The 20,293-nt window shown below is 43.0% G+C and overlaps 1 protein-coding gene across 1 annotated transcript in view; it reads left to right on the forward strand.

Annotated features, from left to right (window-relative positions):
• The first annotated feature begins 14,662 nt into the window (after window positions 1–14,662).
• Window positions 14,663–20,293, forward strand: part of doc2d (double C2-like domains, delta) — a 37,030-nt gene continuing 31,399 nt past the window's right edge. The window contains exons 1-4 of the mRNA XM_040024224.1: window positions 14,663–14,851; window positions 18,064–18,469; window positions 18,972–19,051; window positions 19,616–19,690. Coding sequence (XP_039880158.1) covers window positions 18,082–18,469; window positions 18,972–19,051; window positions 19,616–19,690 — 543 coding nt within the window. The 5' untranslated portion in view covers window positions 14,663–14,851; window positions 18,064–18,081. The remainder of the gene's footprint in view (window positions 14,852–18,063; window positions 18,470–18,971; window positions 19,052–19,615; window positions 19,691–20,293) is intronic.

A 20,293-nucleotide genomic window follows, 5' to 3' on the forward strand; every position in this document is an offset into this window, starting at 1 on the left:
GCACGACCCGTGACGCACATAAATGTCACCTCACTTCAAAATGCGCAGAAATGCAAAACAGCCATGCCTCGCCTCTTCAGTGAAAAATTTGTTGTAATTTTACCGAAACACTACCGGTAGAACAACTTTTCATTAATCCCGCAGCCTTGTGTTCCCTGCAAATGGAGAAAAGGCTTTTTGTTGTGCTCAAAGGAAAACAAAAGCTGGAGGTAAAGCATAATCTAATTTTTATGCTTTCTCTCCATTCCTCTCTCTCCCCCTTCATTCCCCTGTTCTTTGCGCGTTGAGGCAGCGCAGCAGTGGGAAACTATTGAAGAACCTATTCCCTGTGCGACCCTCGCCACGCTCAAATATGCTTAGTGCATCCAACCAAAGCCCTTATTTAGCGTTTTGCTTTTTTTTTGTGGAGAAGTGGAAACTTATTTTACCCCTTACCTTCACAGAAACAGACAAGTGAGCACAATAATGTGCATTTCATGGTCCACTCAGCTCCCAATGGAGTGTGGACCTTTGAATTGTTGACTTAAGTAGAATCGGCTTTTTTTTCTGTTAGCTTGGTTAGGATGAAGGCAAAGGTGCCGTTAGTGCAGCGTGAAACACCGATGCGGCCATTTTTCACGTTATCGACTTTTAGTGCAAGAAATTTTAGAAATGTCTCTCATCAACTGCACTACAAATGTTTTAATTTTGCTGTTATTTTTAGAGGGATCTGGAGGACTCGACCAGCTTTTGGATAAAAATGTTAATGAAACAAACAAGTCAGTTGACATAATCAGTAGAAAAATCTAATTCACCATCTCCCTTAAAACTGGTTAAGTTGATTAACTGTAACAAAAAAGGAAAATTGTGCTTCAGATTTAAGACACTGTCCATAGCTTATAAGTTATAGTTAGATTTGGTGACAGTTAGTTATGCTGCGGTAGTCCTCGGCTGCTGTAGGCTTCCCATGATGCTCTGAGTATTTCTACCTCACTCACCTTGTTCAACACTCAACACTCTGCTTTTAGTCATTACTTATTATCTCTAGCTCTCCCCTCATCCCCAAACGGTCGCATCAGATGGCCACCCCTCCCTGAGTCGGGTTCTGCCTATCTGTCTTCCTGTTAAAGGGGAGTTTTTCCTTCCCACTGTCACTAAGTGTTTGCTTATAGGGGGGCGTTTGATTGTTGGGGTTTTCTCACTATTACTGTAGGATTTTTGAAAAAAAAATAGTGATCAAAAAGTCAAATCAAGAAGCCAGTGAATAGCATTACTTAAAAAAAAACAAAACTTGGTCATCTTCTTTGCATATTATAAATTTGATTCGGGTTGTTTGAGGCTGCCACTGATGATGGGAAACTGCTACATCGCTCAGCCAAAACTGCAAACTACAAACACAACCTACCAACTCAGAACTTCTCTCAGCTTTGAAGCGAGTGAAGGATACTCAGAATACATCAGAAGGTGCAATTCCCACTGCAACAAACAGCCACGAGGTACAAAATGATGCAGATGAGCGAACTGCTGTATGGAATGGAGCTGATGTTGCAAGAAAAACACATTGAATATTTTCTCACCGAACAATACCCCCATTATTTATTTTTTTACTTGGCACATTATTGAGATCGTATTTTCTTCCTCTTTCTGCCACTTGCTTTAGGGATTTTCACAGCGACTACACCGCATCCATAAATCTTCTCTGATGTCTTCTTTTCCTCCTGCCCGGCAGCTCCAATACGTCCACTATCTGCAAACGTCCAAACCATCTCAACCTTGCCTCTCTAACTCTTTATTCCCAAATTTAGTCGTTTCTGATGCAAATTACTAAGAATAATATTAAGAAAGAATTCAGCTGTAAATTGTTGTTATCTGAGCTGAGTGTGTTAATAAATGAGCAAAAGCGAGACGCTAAAGAAGAGAGGCTATTGGAGGGTTTTGTGTTTAATGAAGTATTCACTTATTGTTGACTGATAATGTCCTATCAGGGACTAATTGCCTGCACGGTTGCCTCATTAAACATAGCATGACATCCTGCCACGGGACGCTGGCTGCACACCTCGCTGCAATCGCTGCGATCTCAATACGCTCCCATTCTCCCCCTTCATCTGCTGCCCCGATGCTCATGGTTGCAGTCACGCTCTGTTTGTTGTTTGATAGAAAAGACCATTATGAAAGGACCTGGAGTTCTGGAAGTGCTCATGGATTTCCTGTTTTTGCTGTGGAAATGTTTCATTCTCTTTTTTAGCTCGTGTTTATTCCCTCCTCTTTTCTTTTCTCTGTTTCCTGCTCTTTAAAACGCATTTCTGACTTCTTCACTGCAGTCACCTTCACACTCCTGATCTGAAGCAGTTGGCTCGTCTCTCCCCCTTCCCTCTCTGTCTATTCAACCCTCTATTTCGCACATGCCCACCGCTCTGCCTCTGGGCCACACTTCCCTCCACCGCTCCCTGCAACCACCGCAACCTCTCCCCCTGCTTTATTTATGGGAATATGCTGATGGGGCAAACCCAGGTAAAGATAGATTTCTTTTTTTTTTTAGGGCCAGAAACATAAATTGAAATAGAAAAAGGAGGGGGGCAGTGTAAGAGAGAAAGACCATGTGCAATTAATCACTGAGTTGTCATTTTTTCTAAAAAGCAAAGTCATTCATCAAAAGCAGTGGAATAAAACTAAGAAATCAGGGAGCTGGCAAGGACAGCGAAAGAGTGTATCATGGTATCTATTCAGGATCTAATTGGGTCAGTGGCAAATAATGTGGCTGTGTTTGTGCTGAGCTTTGCTTCAGAGTTGAAACAGCAGGCTGGAGATCAGCGTCAGCAGGAGAGTAATTCAATCTCATGAGAGACAAAACAAGAAATAAGGTAACCTCAAAGCTCCTGAGCAACCCGACTCAGATCCAGTGGCATGTTTCTGGCTCCACACTGCACAGGAAGTTGCTATATGAAAACAGTCAATCGAAAGTGAAACAACAGCGAAGCTAAATGCCACAGGGGGGCATTGTGCACGTAAACTACAAAAGAGCAAGGGGACACATATAAAATAAACAAAGGGGGGAAAAATGAAATAACACATTTAGCCTGAGGGAATATCATTCTGTCAGTCTGTCATTTAATTTGACAGAGGTCATTCTTTCTTTTGCGTTGCTGGCTGTGCCTGTCACAAAACATTAGAAAAATGAAAACTTGCTTGGTGACATTGTGCGTGAATGTAGACGGGAAAAAAATTCCACACCTGTTTTTTTTTTTTTCTTCTTCTTTTTTGGGGTGTGTGTGACCCTGCTTGTCAAAGTTAAGGACAAATCAGAGAGAGAGTTAATGGAATCTGTCTGTGTCAAAAAAGAAGAAAAAACCCTCAGAGGGAGAAATGGAGAAGGAGAAAGGTGTAGAAGTTGAGGTTGAGCCTGGTAGTAGATCATATCAGTGAAGGGAGGGAGGGCTGAGAGCGACTGAAAAACAAGGACGGGGGAGCGGCTTCTCGTGCGAGACTAGAAGCTCCGCATGCAGGATTTAGCATGTGGTGAGAAGAATAATGTACCTTGACAGAGCAGCGCTCTCTTCCAATGCAACCGATCACTCCACCCCCACCTCGAAGCGGAGTGATGTGGAGCGCGAGCACCACCTGTGACACCAACTGCCACCCTGGGGGAACATCCGCAGCTAGCCACCTGTTAAAAAATGCAGCCGCCAACCTGTCTGTTATATTCATTCAGTTCCCCGTTATTGACGTTGATTTGAAATGCGATGAGTGCCTCTTAACAATTCTTGAGCAGAATTCAAATGCCACTCAAACTGTTTCTCACAGGAGGAAAATTTGCATCATGCACATCATGCGCTCATCAGGAAACATCCTCTGGCGGCTGCTTAATAAGATGTTGATACAGCGCCTCACTGTTCCACACTTCAAAGAAGGAAAAGCTGTCTTTGGCTAACGTATACATGAAGAAAGAAAATAAAGTGTTTTGCTTGATATAAGATACTGTTGATGTCCCCTTACTCCTTTTCCCAGTCTTTTCTATTCCCAGTGCCAGAAAGGTGCAGTTTCTCCAATGGCCACTTGAGGCTGGCTCCAAACGCAAGTCAACCTCCCATAACTTTCATGTTAAAAGCATATTTCAAAACTGGTTACACACTCGCACACACACAAACACAAACACTTTGTTTGTCCTGAAAAATAACATAGCCTACTGTGTGTTTAGGTGAAGGAAATTCTTGTGTTATATTAGCAGACACGTCCCTCAAACACAAACAAACACGACTGAAACAGCATTTTTATATTTCAGGTCAACAATGGTTGAAGTAAGGTGGCGAAAAATATAGAGTAGAACGGTCAGATTGTTGAGGTTGTTTCCACCTATTAAAGGCCCAGTGAGACAAAGCAACTGAACTCATTTTATTATGATGAAATGAAGAAACAAAATTTCTTTTTTTCTTTTTTTTCTAGTCCTGTGAGCGATATGGTTTTGGCTTTTGGAGCCAAAAGTAGGAAATGCTAGGAAACGCTGAAACACCGCTGTGTCACGGGTGAATTTTTATTTTAGTTTGACTTAAGCAGCCATGCCATTAATGTGGCTTTGCTTTTTGCAAAAAGTAGCAAAGTTACTCGGGAACTTAAGATAGTCTGGCAGTCTGTCTGCACACATTTGCAAGGGCAAGTGTAGGAAATGGTGAGCAGTTCTTTTGATCTCTATCAGAAGATTTATGCTGTTTCTTAGCCTGTGCTGTGGTCAAATGTTGAAAAATTCACCATATGCTATTGCTGAAGTATGTAAATAGAGGTTTACTTAATCTCAGAGCTAATGGCTGGGTGAGAGGCTAGGGAGGCTGTGGTTATACACTTAATGGAAAACCTGCACTGCTTTGTGCTGTAGTAATGGGAGGAGATTATCTTGCCATGCAGAAGGACTGGATAAATGCTTCTCCACAAATTGCTCACAGCCTCTCCCTCCTTCCCACCAATCTCTTCCTCACTTATTCTAGATGTTTATTATTCATATTATACTCATGAGCGATGTGGATGCTTTAATCACGCTGACACGGAGGCTGAGGCGTGTGTGGCAGCTGAACGGCTTTGTTCAGAGATTCTGTTTTCCAGCATTGTTTCCCTCTTTACTTCTCTCTATTTTTTTTACTGTTTATTTAGGTTTTTAGTCGGTGATATCACTGACTAATATTTTCAGTTTATGCAGCTCCTTTCATCATTCTTTGTCAGGGTTTACTTTTTTTGTTTTTTTTTTGTAACTCGCTTCACTTGTTTTCTTTGGATGTTGCTCGCCGTTCTTCACTTTTGTCAGCTCATGGACAATGCCACTGTGTTAAATATCCAGACAGGCAACCTAATGTTTACCCCTAAGAAAGATCAATACCTCAACACCACTGAGCAGACTTCATTCTTCAAGCACAATTGATTGGATTTCTTCCTCACAGCTTGCTAGGACATGTTAAACCAGACAAATCCATGACACCCTGAATGAAGAACAGCGTAAACCGAGCATGTGCCTGTTGAATGTACCACCTCACTCCCCTCATTGGTGAGCTGTAGTTATGATGTTTTCACTGCTAGCATTGAATACATTTTTTAGGTGTAGACTCCAAATTTGAGCCATTGATTGGGCAAAAACTCGTTTAATGGAAGTAACTCAAAATTTTGAGCTTTTATGTCATTTTTTAAACTATTTTGCCAAACCTACAGTTTCAGTGTAGCCAGTTAGGACGATAACTATTTGTAGAATAACACACCACCACAGAGGAGTTTACAAACTGTGATTGAAGCATGGAGTTTCATCTTTAATTAAAGGATTTGAACAAAAAGATTTTGCAGCTCGCACTGGAACGGTTCGCAGCCGAGTGTGAAGCAGCGGGAATGAGGATCAGCACCTCCAAATCTGAGGCCATGGTTCTCAGCCGGAAAAGGGTGGAGTGCCCACTCCGGGTCGGGGATGAGTTCCTGCCCCAAGTGGAGGAGTTCAAGTATCTCGGGGTCTTGTTCGCGAGTGATGGGAGAAGGGAGCCGGAGAGCGACAGACGGATTGGGGCTGCAGCTGCAGTAATGCAGACCCTGCACTGGTCCGTCGTGGTGAAGAGGGAGCTGAGTGTAAAAGCGAAGCGCTCAATTTACCGGTCGATCTACGTCCCTACCCTCACCTATGGCCACGAGCTGTGGGTAGTGACTGAAAGAACGAGATCGCAGATACAAGCGGCAGAAATGAGCTTCCTCCGAAGGGTGGCTGGCCTCTCCCTTAGACATAAAGTGAGAAGTTCGGCCATCTGGGAGGGGCTCAGAGTAGAGCAGCTGCTGCTCCACATCGAAAGGAGCCAGCTGAGGTGGTTCGGGCATCTGACAAGGATGCCCCCTGGGCGCCTCCTGGGTGAGGTGTTCCAGGCATGTCCCACCGGGAGGAGGCCCCGGGGCAGACCCAGGACACGCTGGAGAGATTATATCTCTCGGCTGGCCTGGGAACACCTTGGTGTTCCCCCGGATAAGCTGGAGGAGGTGGCTGGGGAGAGGGAGGTCTGGGCCTCTTTGCTTAGGCTGCTGCCCCCGCGACCCGGCCTCGGATAAAGCGGATGAAGATGGATAAATGGATGGATTTTGCATTAACTTTTTTTCTGAATAACAGCCATCAGCCACAACGTTTTCAGAGGCTCAATGGTTATCAGACAAGCTAACATAAATTTAGATATAAGTATTATTTTTTAAATCTGTAAATTGTTCATAGAAAGAGAAGGTGGGTATAACTTAAGAGGGAAATGGAATTTAAAAATACAAAGTGCTAGAACAACTTTAAGAACTATGTCTATCTCAATTGCAGGAGTTAAATTATGGAACAGTCTAACAGAAGAAATAAAAGACAGTAAAAACATAAAACAGTTTAAAGTAAAATATAAAAACCTAATTTTAAATAAGTATAAGAATGAAGAAAACGGGGTTAACCCAGGAGGGTAATGTTGCTGGTAATGGTGTTGCGGTTCTTTTTTGGTTTTTTTGTTTTGGTTTGTTTGTTTTTCCATAACTTGTGTATCTGCAAATATATACATTCTGTATTTTTCATATGAAAGAAACTATACTGTGGTGGGGCTTGCTAATTTCTTGTTTTTGATTTATGTATGTTTTGTTTTGTTTTGCTTTACTTCATATGTTTCATATGTTTCATATGTTGTTTGTTTAATTTAAGACAAAAAAAAATTTTAATGAATGAGAGGTAAAACTTGAGGGGGTAGGGACAAATAAGTAAATACTTCAGCCTACTCCTTTTCAAACAAATAATGGAATGATATTTTGTAATGATTGTGAAGGCACATGTTTGAAATGTTTGAAATAAAAATGAACTGAACTGAACTGAACTAATGCTTGCAAGAAATGAGTCTCTGAAGTCTAGAAGCTATGGACAGCACCAAATGTTGTGTTTGCTCTCTTGCTATACTCTGTCAGGCCTTTACGGCAGCTCGCTTCAGTTGCTGCTTGTTTATGGGGATTTCTTTTATTCAGTTTTGTATTTAATAACTAAACAGCATGCTCTTTTGGATTATGATCAGGTGACTGACTTGGCCATTGAAAATGTAATAATATCCCTTTTTTGCTTTGAGAAACTCTTGGGCTATTTTGCAGGATGCTTTGGGTCATTATATCCATTTGCACCGTGAAGCACTGATCAGTCAGTTTTGCAGCATTTGGCTGAGTAGAGAGTCCTGTACACTTCTACATTTTCACACAGCAGTTACACAATCAGCAATCATCAATAAACACTAGTGGTTTACGTCTTGCTAGATAGATGTTGTTAGATGTTGTGATGGTATTTTTCTTAACCATGGAAATAATTCAGTTATTACAGACTTAAGCTGTAATCTGTGGCCTCCAGACTTTTTGGAGCTGCTGTGCCGGCCAGGATTTAAAATGTCTTCGGGTGGAGAAACAAACTCTTTAGAACTGAGTTGTATGTGAACGGAGGGCCGAGAGCATGTTGGTGAAGGAAATAAAAAGCAAGATACAGGAAATGTTGACTAACAGCATTTTATTATATATATATATGTATATCCATCCATCCATCCATCTTCATCCACTTTATCCGGGGCCGGGTCGCGGGGGCAGCAGCCTAAGCAGAGAAGCCCAGAACTCCCTCTCCCCAGCCACCTCCTCCAGCTTATCCGGGGGAACACCAAGGCGTTCCCAGGCCAGCCGAGAGATATAATCCCTCCAGCGTGTCCTGGGTCTGTCCCGGGGCCTCCTCCCGGTGGGACATGCCCGGAACACCAACCCCAGGAGGCGCCCAGGAGGCATCCTTGTCAGATGCCCGAACCACCTCAGCTGGCTCCTTTCGATGTGGAGGAGCAGCTGCTCTACTCTGAGCCCCTCCTGGATGGCCGAACTTTACCTTATCTCTAAGGGAGAGGCCAGCCACCCTTCGGAGGAAGCTCATTTCCGCCGCTTGTATCCGCGATCTCGTTCTTTCAGTCACTACCCACAGCTCGTGGCCATAGGTGAGGGTAGGGACGTAGATCGACCAGTAAATTGAGAGCTTCGCTTTTACACTCAGCTCCCTCTTCACCACGACGGACAAGTGCAGCGTCCGCATCACTGCATGTCCAGCTCCCTTCTCTCATCACTCGCGAACAAGACCCGAGATACTTGAACTCCTCCACTTGGGGCAGGAACTCATCCCCAACCCGGAGTGGGCACTCCACCCTTTTCCGGCTGAGAACCATGGCCTCAGATTTGGAGGTGCTGATCCTCATTCCCGCTGTTTCACACTCGGCTGCGAACCGTTCCAGTGCGAGCTGGAGGCCCTCACCCGATGAAGCCAACAGAACCACATCATCTGCGAAAAGCAGAGATGAGATTCTGAGGCCAATGAAGTGAAAGCCCTCCACCACTTGGCTGCGCCTAGAAATCCTGTCCATAAAAATTATGAACAGAACCGGAGACAAAGGGCAGCCCTGGCGGAGCCCATCACCCACCGGGAATGAGTCCGACTTATTGCCCGCAATGCAAACCAAGCTCTTACTACGGTTGTATAAGGATCGAATGGCCCGTAGCAATGGGCCAGACACCCCATACTCCCGCAGCACCTCCCACAGGACACCCCGAGGGACACGGTCGAATGCCTTCTCCAAGTCCACAAAACACATGTAGACTGGTTGGGCAAACTCCCATGCACCCTCAAGTATCCTCGAGAGGATAGAGAGCTGGTCCAGTGTTCCGCGACCAGGACGAAAACCGCATTGTTCCTCCTGTATCCGAGGTTCGACTAGCGGACGAACTCTCCTTTCCAGCACCCTGGCATAGACTTTCCCAGGGAGGCTGAGGAGTGTGATCCCCCTGTAGTTGGAACACACCCTCCGGTCCCCCTTCTTAAAGATGGGGACCACCACCCCGGTCTGCCAGTCCAAGGGTACTGCCCCTGATTTCCACGCAACATTGTAGAGGCGTGTCTACCAGGACAGCCCTACAACGTCCAGAGCCTTCAGGAACTCAGGGCGGACCTCATCAACACCAGGCGCTCTGCCACCAAGGAGTTGTTTAACTGCCTCAGTGACCTCGCCTCCGGAAATTGGCGGGTCATCCCCCTCATCCCCAGACTCTGCTTCCTCCTCGGAAGACATGTCAGTGGGATTAAGGAGGTCCTTGAAGGTCCTTCCACCGCCTATATATATATATATATATATATATATATATATATATATAATATAATGATCTTCAAACTAATTTTAGAAGTTAAAAATGTCACACGTTATTCCAAAATAACTTCCACAAGAAGGAGGCCCTTCTATTCTACAGTCTACCTCACTTAATGGTGAGGTAGAGATTTCACTTTTAAAGACCATCAATTATTATCCAGAGTGTTTGAGTCATACTAATTTTTTGCCTTGGTTCAGTTTTTAGTAGCTATTAAATTTCATTTTACCTTGCTGCTTGGTTTAGGAATCAAAATAATTAATAGTGAGGTTGAAACGTTCACCTGAGATGTTGCATGCACTTATTAAAGTAGCCAGAGGCTTCACACACCTATTCTGGGTTGTTTCCTGTTTATCACTGATGATGTCTACTAGCCACAGAAATGCAAGTAAATAAAACTGATATCAGACATTTAACAGCCATAACATTCAAATCGAGTGATTCTGGATACAGGGTACTCATGTTTCACAAACATTTATATTCCCTTCATTTTGCTCATACAGTGTGTAAAAATCACGGACATTTTCTTTCATAGGAAAATGTTACTGTGAAAAACAATGCCTGTGATTAATCCAGAGTAGCAGAGGCATTGTTTCTGGGCTGTGTTTTGGCTGTTTAATGTTTTGGATGGATGATTTCAGTGCTTTGAGGAGAGCAAACAAAATGAAAAAAAAACTTCATCTGCACTGCTGTAGAACAGGATTTTAAGAAAACCCCACAAATCCTAAAATTATTCAGTTATTTAGACATGATTCAATAAAGGTTTTCTTATATAGTAACCCACATTTCATTTAAATGGTTCTTTAGAGCCCTTTTGTATAGAGAGATAGATATAGAGCAGCAAGAAGCTTTAATACACAGTGTTGATAACAGTATGGATGATTTCCTGAAGTATTCTTTATGCCATCAATAACTGAATAATGTTGGGGAAGAATGAGCTCCGCTGCTTGTGTGGTGATGAATGGAGCTGATGTGACAGGTATCCATGATGGAGAGCAGTTTTTCAGTGACCTCTTGTCCTCACTTACTCAAACACCTCCAGAATGTGTCCAGTGATGACTCCTGCCTTGTGAATTAGTTTGTTGATCCTGCACGGCTCTCTCCCACTGATGCTGCCCCCCAGCAGACGACAGTAAAATACTCGCCTCCACAGTCAGGTAGAAGATCTCAAGCATCTTTCTGCACACACTGAAGGACCTGAGCTTCCTCGGAAAGTAGGGTGTGTTGCTCATCCCCTTCTTGTACACATCATCACGGTTGCTCCACCAGTTCAGTATGTCATTCAAATGAACACTGATTTAACCTCCTCACCTCCTCACCTGTAGTTTTTTCCCCTCCGGGAATCAACCGCCATCTCTGAATGTCTTTTGTCTTGCTGACATTCAGGAGCAGGTGATTTCTGCCTGACAAAATTCTTCACCAGCTCCCTGTGCTCCAACTGGTGCCCACCCCTAACACACCCAACCACTGCAATGTCATCAGTGTACCTCTGCAGGTGGCATGAATCACTGATATCCTCGATATCTGAGGTGTACAAAGTAAACAGGAATGGAAATAGGACTGGCCCCTGTGGTGCTTTGGTATTACTAACCACCACATCAGACATAATGCCTCCCCCAGCCACACAACTAAATAGCCTATATACACTACCTACAAAAGCCAACCAATATAGCTCTCCTATAACCTTGTTCCTCTATATACCGTCCAGCTTAAAAAAAAAAAAAAAAAGAACGAACCCCCCTGGTGTTCCAGACACCACTCAGATAATTGAAAACTTTTTTTTGCAATTGTTTTGCTAAACTAACTCAGCAAAAGTGCCTCAGAAATCTGTGGTTCATTGTTCATCCATGACCTGAACATGCTGCAAGAGCCCTCCTGGTGGACTACAGTGCACAGACACATGAAGAGCGTCTGAGAGTTTTGGAGGTCAGCTATGAGCACTCTAATAACTGACGCTGTGGGTGGAGTGAAATTGCTCACCTATGCTTCTTCATTTTCACCAGACGGCTGAGTAGCTGTGTGGAAACCAACACCATGAAGACTTTGTGTCCGTGTAACCAGAACTCAGGCAGATGTTTACTGTAGGAGAATCAATTTCAAGCCCCTCGAAGCATGTGGCGCATGTCGAAAGCACCTATTTAAAAATAGTTCATTTTGGCACCGGTACACTGAGTAATCATTTATCTCATTTCAACTCATTTAGCCAACATGTTCTTCTTGCAAATTAATGAATAAACAGTGTAATGGTTTGTTAACGCAATATTGATGTGGTAATCCTGATAGTGATGACATGCCCAGACTAAATCTGCCTATAAATGGATGAGCTGACACACCCACATGTATTTACCCCTCTTCTCCTCCGACCATTAACATAACTGAATATGCTTGATGTTGATCATTTGTTACTTTTTAACAATGCAAAATGACATTGTTAATGTTTACGCCAACCCACTGAGTGCAGCTCAGACCAGCATTTACTACATATATTAGTAATTATAGGACAGGTGTAATTCTGTAATTCTGAGAATAGCTGAGCTGCTATCAGACAACTCTTGTCATCTTGGTTGCCAGAATAAACACACTGTTATTATTAGACAAGGGTCAAAATGCTGCACTCCCACCTGAAAGCAATTTTTCAGCAGATCCAGTGACGCTACCCTCATCCACCATAAACTTTGTGCTCTATAACCACAGTACTCCACTTTACCCTTAGCATGACTTGGGGTTTTTTTTGCCAGTCAAGATTATCACAATGAAATAGGAGGTAATCATAGACTGTATATAAATGATGGATGCAGCCAGCCTAATATTAGCCACTAGTTTGTACAAAGCTTGGATCTAACTGAAAACTGATGAATGCATGCTTATATGGTGGAGACTCGTCAATCAGACTAAATTAAGCTAAATCACATCCTGCTTTGTTCTGTATTTTTATCTGAATAGGACTTTAATTACATATTTAACTTGTTGCATAACTACTGAGGCTGTAATCTCATCAGGAATTTTTTATAAGATCATAAATTCAGTGAGCAGTGGGGTCAGTTGGGCTTCATCTCACAACCAGATGCCCTCTGATGGCCATTACAAAGATTTAGAGCTAAGACACTTAGACACTGGCTTGACTTTTCAGACCTGACGTTATGTCTGTTTTTTATATACAGACCATAGCTGGAATAAGCGTCTCAAACAAATCGGGTCATTTAAAGGCAAAAAGCCTGTTTGTGTCTCTGAAGAAACTCAGTTATATCAGACAAAACAAATATACTCACGTTTTTAAAATGCTTTTCTCAAAGCTCTTTAGACTGAAGGCGAATTTTAACCGTGGTAAATGGACTGGTTCTTATATAGCACTTTTCTACTCAAAGCACTTTATACAACTTGCCTATACAAGTGTTTTGTATCTAACATTCACACTCCGACAGACACATCTGCAGCAACTTAATATCTTGGCATGCTGACTGCAGCCAGGGATCAAACCAACAACCTTCCAATGGGCTCCCACTCTACATGATACATCATGTAGCGTTCATGTCTTTGTGCAGTCGTTTGTGCTATACACTGTCGCTAGCTCACTTCCATGGCCAATTTAAAATCACTTTGTCTTTGGACTCTGGGAGGAAGCCAGAGCACCAGAGGACATGCCAACTCTCCCCCAGCTGGGATTTGAACCATGAACCTTTTTGCTGGGATTCCAAAGAGCTGCCACCCAGGTTTATTGGTTTACTCTCATTTTTCTCATTGAGACTGGATATTTTCTCTTTTATATCCATTTTTCCATCTTTATTCTCCCCTTTTCCTTAGAATACTGGAGATGGCCCCTTCTTCACCCCTCCTATCAAAGCCTCGTGTTTTATTGATATTGGCTGCATGTCCCATCGACCTTAATGCTCCTCATGCTAACATTTAGAAAATGTTATCTTTCCTTTAATTTTTCCTTCAGATATTGTCTTTTCTTTTGACTTGATTAAAATCCACTTTAGAAAGTTTACTAACCAGTCGCTTTGAAGATAATTTAATAATGTAACCAAACAGGACCATAAAACATTTTTATTGCACCAAACAGTTCACATTTTATGCCTTATGGTCTTTGAATGACTAAAAAGTATAAACTATTTCATACATTTGGATGACTGCCGGGTCTAAATGCATGTTGAACCTCTTAGAAAATAGGATTTGGGGGTTAAAAAAGTATTATCACAACAAATAAAACACAAAAATCGACATACATGTCTGATTTGGAGTTTTCTAATGCTAATAAGCCCTCTAATTTTAAAAACCTCATAAACTTGCAGGGTTTAACTCAGTCAGTCCTATTCTTGTTCATCCTTGTGTCCATCGCTGATTTCCATCAGTGACATCCCACATAAATCCACTGCTATTGATGCGTTGCTGCCTTTGATTCATTTTATTACTGTGGCAGGTGGCAGCCGTTACTATCAGCTCTTCTTGAATTGGACACATGCAGACAAACACACACGCACACACATATGCTTGTCTGATATTGGCTGTAGTCATAGCCCACACAAAGTAATCTGGTAGTGTAATTTAATGGTTGGCGGTGTGTTTTGTTGAGCTCAGTCAACACGTTGAATTTAATTTCCTTTCTGTGTCCTTCAGCTAGTGCCCCCGTCCCCCTTTTTCCCACCCTAAAGTAATGTTTCCTATTGTGTGCAGTCAGTGTTTTCACACCCATTTCCCTCCACATGTACTGTATGTATATATATATATATCTGCGTCTCTGTGTGTTTGTCTTTGCTCCTACTGCCTTGTGTTTGTCTGTATGTCTGTTTGTCTCCCCATCTGTCCCGATGTATTGCTCTTCTTGTCTGTCTGTCACTCTCTCTCCCTCTCTATCCCTTTCTGTCAAAACCCCACAAACACTTCTCCCTCCCAAGCCTGCCTTTTTGCCCGGATTTCTCCCCACTGCCGAGAAAGTGAGTGACAGTACTATATGCACAGTCTGGAAACGACTGATGTGGATTTTAAGCACATACGTCACAAGTAAAGGGGAAGGGAGAGAGGGAGGGGAGAGGAGAGCAAACGATGAACAGAGACAAGGAGAAAGCAGAGAGAGAGAGAGAGAGAGAGAGTACAGAAGGATATATTGACTCAAAGCTGGTCTGCATGCTCCACAGAGTGTGAGAGACAGAGGATGTGAGAGCAGGCAAGATGGAGTGCTGGCACAGATGAAGACTGTCCCTGGGTATGTTTTTTTGAGGGTGGCTATAATTGTGAATGTGTGTACGAGTGTCTGGAAGTCTGTGTGTGTGTGAGCACATGTGCTCGCATGTGCGTGTCTCAGTATGTAGAAGGACGCGAGCGAATGAGTTTGCAAGCAACATGCTGCAAGTGAACATTTGAACGCGGGTTCCCAAGCAGCGAATTTAGGTGCTGTTACGTAAGAGCGGCGTGAGTGACTGAATGAGTGTAGTTGTTGAGGATGGGGACAGGCGGTTGGGGGTCTTTATGTGTGTTGAGGGTGTGAATAAATGTGTGTAATGAAGTATGGTCAGAAATGCGGGATGCTCTTACAGATGCAAGTTCAAAAGCGAGTTAAGGTGTTGACACAGAGGTGCGTTAAAATTCAGCCTCACATGCACGTGAATGTTTGTGCGTGGAGCGGTCAGCGTGCTTCACCGTAGACTGGAGATGAGCTACACCAATGCTGATGAAAACAAGGCATTGTTAGTCTGTTTTTGTTTTTCCCCCCGTTGCTGATTTTTGCTCGAGTTCTGACTCATGTAGATGGAGAAATTAAGCTCACTGTGAAAAAAGATGACATCGAACGACATTCCCTGCAAAGTCTCATTAAAGCTCGAGCTCATTTCAAAGGAGGTGAAACAATCAATCAGTTATTCTGTGTGCAAATTGACAGGACAATAATCAATAACAATTTTCAAGACTGATTAAGTCATTTGTTATGCAAAAATGGCAACGATTCCGAATTTTTCCATGATTTTCTCTGTTTTTCGTGAACTATCTTTGAGTTGTAGACCCTTGGTCAGCCCACAGTAAAAAAAAAACAAAAAAGCCTGAAATGCTGACTTTAACTAATTTAATTACATGCAATTTTTTTCATGTAATTTTCTTACAAAGTTTTACATTTAATAGAATCTGGTCAAGTGAATGTTGCTTGAGTACAGTCTCAGTTTATACCAATTACATTTTCCTTATTAATTAATTATTTGCATGAATAAACCTTTGATTTTATTTATTTCAGTTGCATTTTACTCAGACTCATTGCCTCACATTTGCTGAGGGTGAAAAACTATTTTTTTAGTGCAACTGTGATAACAATTTGGCCAAAAAGCTGGTAAGAGAATATTTTCAGTCTATTTGTTTTTTCCCTAATGAATCGCCCCCTCTGTGCCAAGAGGAACAAATCTTTCAGGTCTTCATCACACTACGTTTGAACATTTAGCCAGTGCAAAACTGATGTGACACAACAAATATATATCGTCCGCTGCCGTCAGCGAATGCTGACTTGTTTGCAACACCATTCGACCGATATATCATTGCATCTTTCTCTTATCTGACAGATAAGAGAAAGATGCTCTTGAAACATGCGTTAGGTTTTTTTCTTTGCACTTTTAATTAATAGGAAAGTCATCCACAATGAAAACTGCTTCAGCACTTTCACACGCAACTTTTCAAGTTAAGGAAACGTTTGTGCCTTCAACAAACGAATCAAGTTGAATCAGTCAAACACTAAAGAGCGAAACCCTTTTATTTGGAAAGATGTGTGTGAAACACAAACTGCTCAGATATTAAGGAGCAGATGCCACCAGCTGAATCTAACAAGCTGTGACATGATGGACATGTGAAACATATAGGAAGGATGACGACTGGCGTGCATCCTCACATGACCTGCTGTTGTGATGTGGCTGTCGACAGTGACTTCGTCATGCTCGTTCATGAAGTGCATCTGTATATTTTTGCACACACTAAGCCAGTTTTTTCTTTAATGGAGTTATTTTTATATTTAGCATTTTAATCTGGGACAGCGACAGTAAACAGTCTGAAGTTGGTTTTTCTTTTTTTGTTGTTGTTGGGTTTTTTTGTTTTTCTTTTTTTACTGTGACCAATAAAATCAAACAGGATCTTGAAATATTAAAGACTCAAGAGCACCGTGGGAGTACATGAGATAGCACATCTTCAGTATTTCTTAATTACTGCCAGGAAAATAGGAAATTAGAGCATTTGGCTTAATGATGATGGAGTCTAGAAACAGTCATTATGCTTCATTTAGGTACAAATATGCTAAGGACTGAGAAAGGCTCCAAGTAGTATTATGTAAATATTGCTCTGGGGAGTTGCAGATGAGAGAGAGAAGAGGGAAAAGAGGGCGGTAAGGGATGGATTTGAGAACCGATACACAAGTGACATCTCTTGTTCATACTCTACAGCATTGCATTTGAATATTCATTCAGAGCACAGACTCGGTGCTGACACAATGTGTGAGTCATGCTTGAAGTGCCAAAGGTTCTGGCAAATTCTATTTTGGCTTTTGACAGGTCAGGATTTCATCAGTGGATTAAAACAGGAACACATTTCAGTTTTTCACAGGATGTTGCAGATGCGTGTCATGACCACCTGTGACTGGATTTTCACCTCCCTGCTCCATATGCAAATAAACACATGGAAATATAGTGTTGATTTTAACCCGTGGGAGGCAGCAACGCGCTCCCTGTGCATAGTCTGCCAGAAAATAAAAGAAGAAGACAAATAAATACTAGCTGGATCCACTTATGTGGAGGGTGTGGGTTGAGTAAGTGGTCCTTCACTCTGGTGCAGGGCACATTTCTCATGGGAAAAGTTTGTCTTCAGTGGCTTTCTGCCACACAGAGATTGGAAGACACAGTAAACATTTAAATGAAGGTGGGTTTAAACCGCAGGCTTTATTTTTTTGCTATATCTACCTATTTTGGTGCCTGTATATAACGGAAGAAGTGAAAATAATGAAAGATATATTAAAAAAAATTTTTAAAAAAGCTTTCAGAGACAAAGCATTTCTGGCAGAAAGGCAAACTTTCTCCTTACATAGTGCTAACAGAAACAGCCCAGACCAGCTCCGAATGTGGTCTGAATGATCTCAGAGATCTGAGAGTTCTTGCATCTCAGCGCAGCCTGAATGCATCTCAGGGGGACTCAGACGGAAGAAGTGAAAATAATGAAAGATATATTAAAAATTTTTTTTAATTTTTTTTAAAAAAAAAAGGTGCCCACTAGTGATGGGTTCACCCATCCTTCCATGTGAATACGAGACCAGTGTGCTCTTTGAAAACCACTGACCCCCTGCAAAGTGGAGTGTGACAGAGTCAGAGGAGGCTGACGGTGTTTTCGTGTAATTATCTTTGTCTTTCTCACCTTTTTTTTTGTCCTTCTCCGCTTCGCTTCTCCATTTTTATTCCACAGTCCCGTCTGACAGTCCACATGAGTGTCTCCAAGCCCCCACCGCCACCCTCGACCTCCCACCTGGCCATCCCCCCTTCCTCCGCCTCCACCCCTTCCTCGTCCGCCTCCTCCCCCTCGGCGACGCCCCACTCTATCGCCCCGCCCCCGCCCTCGCCGGTCAAAATCTCTATGCAGGAGCACTTTGCCATTAACGTGTGCCCAGGGCCCATCCTCCCCATCCCACAGATCTCAGACTTCTTCCCGCGTTTCCACGACTACCCCTGCACGCCGCCACCTCCCAGGGAGAAGAAGATCCTGAAAGAGGAGACTTTCAATGGGGAGACGGGCGGAGGGTACAAGGATGGCGAGAGAAGAGGGGAGAATGAGGGAGACAGGGAGGAGCTGATCGACTCTGATGATGATGACAGTGAGTTTTGCAGGTGGGGAAAGTTGTGCTCGAAGTTCAAAGTCGGGGGTTTTCATTCATGCGAAAATGACTAAGCACCGCAGCATAAAAAAACAATGCTGTTTTATGCAGTTTAGAGTGGAACATTATCTTGTTTCACTTGATTTGAGCTTCTGCTTTTTTCCCCCTTCCCCTCTCAGAAGCACAGCATATGCTTGCAGAGTAATTGTGGAGTGAAGCATTTTGTGTTTGTGTGTTTGTCACTCCCACTTTATGTGACACAGTGGCTCTAATGATTTATTACACTGCGCTGCAATAGCAGGGCTCTGGTTTCTGTTCTTTCCCAAACAGTAATCAAACAAGACAGATCAATTCATATTAGGCAGCATCGTATTTTGAAGAGCCCATCTGCTACAAATATGACTCAGAGCTTTTGAGTGTGTGTTAGACTGAACGTGTCTCTGCTTTTTACTGACAGTAATTGGTGTGTTTTGTGTGTGGTTGTTTTTCTTCTTTTTTATAGCCTACCTGGGAACACTGGAGTTCAACCTGCTCTTTGATCAAGAAAACAACTGTCTGCATTGTACTATTCATAAGGCAAAGGTACGCGCAATTGTAAAATCTTCTTTATAACTAGGCTGTCTGTCTGCATGTGTGCCATTGCGTAATCCTCCTTGAAGGCCCAGTGAAAATAATTCTCCTGTAATGCTTTTACGTTTGCAGAAGACGTCAGACTCCTGTCTCTCAACCTTTGTAGGGAAACAAATTTGCCACGTAGCCTCGGCAGCTTGTCAGTTCAAGACTAAATCATCTCACAGCGCGACGTAATGCTGGATAATGTTGCTAGGTTGCTCTCGCAGACACATTTTGGTCATCGTGCAAGGACACGAGCCGTCCGTTGCATGCTGCACGCACTCCCATGATGTCAATTATGCAAATCTCACTGAACAGTTCCCTTGAGGACATTACAAAGGAGGTAGAAAACACTAGCCTAGAGGTAGAAAACCGCCAGAAGAACTACTGAGATGTGACTGCTGTCAAACAGGTCCGTCGTACGTGCTGTCTTTTTCTGACCCTGACAGTTACGTGTGAATAGTTGGAGGGCACCATGACATCACCTTTGACACTATAGTACTTGTGTGTTTGTGTGTCTGTTTGTGTCCACAGGGACTGAAAGCCATGGACTCCAATGGGCTGGCTGATCCATACGTCAAGCTGCATCTTCTCCCTGGGGCTAGCAAGGTCACTGCTTCACCCTTACCTCAACAGCAATTATCATAACATGCCGCCACGCTGGGATGTCCCAGTTACTAACTGTCGTTGAGCTTGTATGCCACGCAGTAACTGGTGGTAGAAGTAGATCATTTACTGAGGAAACCAAAAAAAACCCCAGATGCAGTTCTATGTGAAATCCCCCCTTGTGGATTCTTCTTTATGAAACATCATGAAGAGGTCAAAAGCCTGAAAAACAAAAATGTAACATGGGAGCAAGCTAATTTGTTGTGTGTGTGTCGCTTCAATCCAACGAGCAGGGAGCGTTTCAGTTGGTTACTGCTTAATGTGGCTCGTCCGGTGCTCCTCTTTATCGAGCGCAAACACGTTCTGGTCCACTGGACTTCTCTTGTCTTGTTTTCAGCTCAAGCAGCAGGGAAGATAAAGCTTGCCACAACAGCAGCAACCCCATAATACAACCTGTTGTCGGCCATTTTGGCTCAAAGTTGACTCCAAATGAGGTTATGAAAGTGCTGCGGGTGGAGACGATGAAGGCGGCACAGCCCGAACAAAGCAAACGTCTGAAGTCTTAAGGTGCCGACCATAACGACGTCTGGGGGATTTTTGTCCTCC

Source organism: Simochromis diagramma, unplaced genomic scaffold (genome assembly GCF_900408965.1).
Source record: "Simochromis diagramma unplaced genomic scaffold, fSimDia1.1 OVJJ01000302.1, whole genome shotgun sequence".
Taxonomy (NCBI): domain Eukaryota; kingdom Metazoa; phylum Chordata; class Actinopteri; order Cichliformes; family Cichlidae; genus Simochromis; species Simochromis diagramma.